General features: G+C 40.9%; 1 protein-coding gene across 3 annotated transcripts in view; it reads left to right on the forward strand.

Moving 5' to 3' along the window:
* Window positions 1-1910, forward strand: part of LOC109889668 (uncharacterized) — a 45282-nt gene extending 43372 nt beyond the window's left edge. For 2 of the 3 annotated variants that reach the window (XM_031823193.1, XM_031823194.1), the window contains 4 exons: window positions 21-174; window positions 418-523; window positions 676-857; window positions 1038-1755. In XM_031823193.1, the coding sequence (XP_031679053.1) occupies window positions 21-174; window positions 418-523; window positions 676-857; window positions 1038-1138 (543 nt within the window). In that variant the 3' untranslated portion in view covers window positions 1139-1755. Of the gene's footprint in view, window positions 1-20; window positions 175-417; window positions 524-675; window positions 858-1037 lie in introns of all 3 variants that reach the window. The other variant, XM_031823192.1, reaches the window with a different exon arrangement.
* The last annotated feature ends 54 nt before the right edge of the window (window positions 1911-1964 follow it).

Consider the following 1964-nt stretch of genomic DNA (forward strand, 5'->3'; position numbering starts at 1 on the left):
GATTTCTGTTTCCCCCTCAGGTCCCTCACTTGCTTGAATTGAAGAAGTCTCAGAATGTGTTGTTTGCTGGTATTGACCGTCCTGATGACATTGTGAACCTGACCCACCAAGAACTCTTCAGCAAAGGCGGTTTTGTGGTGTTTGAGGGAGCAGCACTGGACACACTCAGCCTCAGTATGGACACTTCACTAATTTGCAAGAGACCAAAGTGCATTTGTTACATTTCATTATGTTTCCACAACTGTCAATCTCTATAAGCAACTATGATGTCCCTAGCCTGGTCCCAGATCAGTTTGTGTCATCTTGCCAACTGCTATGGCCGATGTTTGGCATAAAACAAATCTGGGGCCAGGCTATGATGTCCCCTCTCACATTGCATTGTATGTGAGTTACTCAATGTCTCTTTATTTCTCTCAGGCAACATTAAGAAAATGTCTGGTTTCCTTGAGGGGCTAAGTAAAAAGGGGAAGTGGAAATGGCTCTTGCATTACAAAGACAGCCGGAAGTTGAAAGAGAGCGCACGGTAAGCTTATTCTTGCGCTTGTAAATGTTCATCTCAATGCAGATAATCAAACACACTGTGTTTATTTGAATCCAGGCTAGAGTCATTTTTGTAATTCAAGGAAACTAAGATTCAAACTTAACTGCCAGAACTGATCATTCCTCCCTCTACAGGTCTAGTGCTGAGGCACAGGGTAAAAAGAGCTTCATGGACAACTGCCAGGAGGCTGGAATGGTGGAGGTCTTACCCTACCATGAATGTGACGTCATTTCAAGGACACGACCCAACTACCTCCACTGTCTAGTCCGCCTGCAGGTCCAGAACATATCAGCTCGTCTACCTGTATTTATAACTGGTGAGAGATCAGACTTTTCCCCTATACTGCATTCGTTAAGATTAGCTAAATGTATAGTATTTTGGGGTTGATTGGGGGTAATTAGTAGGACCTTTAACATTGAAATCATTTCAATTTTTGTAATATAGGGATTCTTAGTCGCAAGAATGCTAGTTTGACAATTATTTATTTATTTTGCAGACACAACGGCAGACAAAGCGTTTGCAAAACATGGGATATTCACAATGAATATTAACTCCTTCTTGCTGATTTCTCAGAGTGACACTTGCACTATTTCTTAAACTGACGGGGAAGCCTGACAGAAGTCTTCAGTACAGTCAATCAAATTTGATTTATAAAGCCCTTTTTATACTGAACAAAAACATAAAATGTAACATGCAACAATTTCAAAGATTTTACTCGGTTAGAGTTCATGTAAGGAAATAAATTGGGCCCTAATCTGGATTTCACATGACTGGGCAGGGGTGCAGCCATGGGTGGGCATAGGCCCAGCCGCTTGGAAGCCAGGCCCATCCACTTGGCAGTCAGGCCCACCTACTGGGGAGCCAGGCCCAGCCAATGAGAATTTGTTTTTCCCCACAAAAAGGATTTATTACAGACAGAAATTCAGTGTACATTATCAACAGCTGTCACAAAGTGATTTAAATGAACCTGACCCAGACTCCAACGAGCAAGCAGAAGAACCGTGGCAAGGGAAACGTTGTAACCTCGCGAAGAACCAGACTCAGAAGAGGATGCCCCTTCACTCCAAAATCTGCTTTTAGGGGGTCATTGGGAGTTAGACACACTGATCTAAATCATTGTGGTGTAAGAATAAAATAATTCTCAGTAAGTTATGTTTATAGCAAGGCTTTGTGTATTGCTGTTTGTCTTTTTTTTTTGGTTCCTTAGTGTAAATCAAATTGTGTAGATTTATTTATTCTTAATTTTCTATGACAGGTAGATTCTGTATGGATTAACGATGACATCTGCTTCAATGCAGAGCTCTGTGTTAGTGTATTTATTTGTACGTTTGTAAATACATTTATTGCACATTTGCGATAAAGAAATTGACTAAATGTTCCCCATCATTTTTTACATACACACACAGAAAAAGAGTGACCATGG

The sequence above is a fragment of the Oncorhynchus kisutch genome, linkage group LG4 (genome assembly GCF_002021735.2).
Source record: "Oncorhynchus kisutch isolate 150728-3 linkage group LG4, Okis_V2, whole genome shotgun sequence".
Taxonomy (NCBI): domain Eukaryota; kingdom Metazoa; phylum Chordata; class Actinopteri; order Salmoniformes; family Salmonidae; genus Oncorhynchus; species Oncorhynchus kisutch.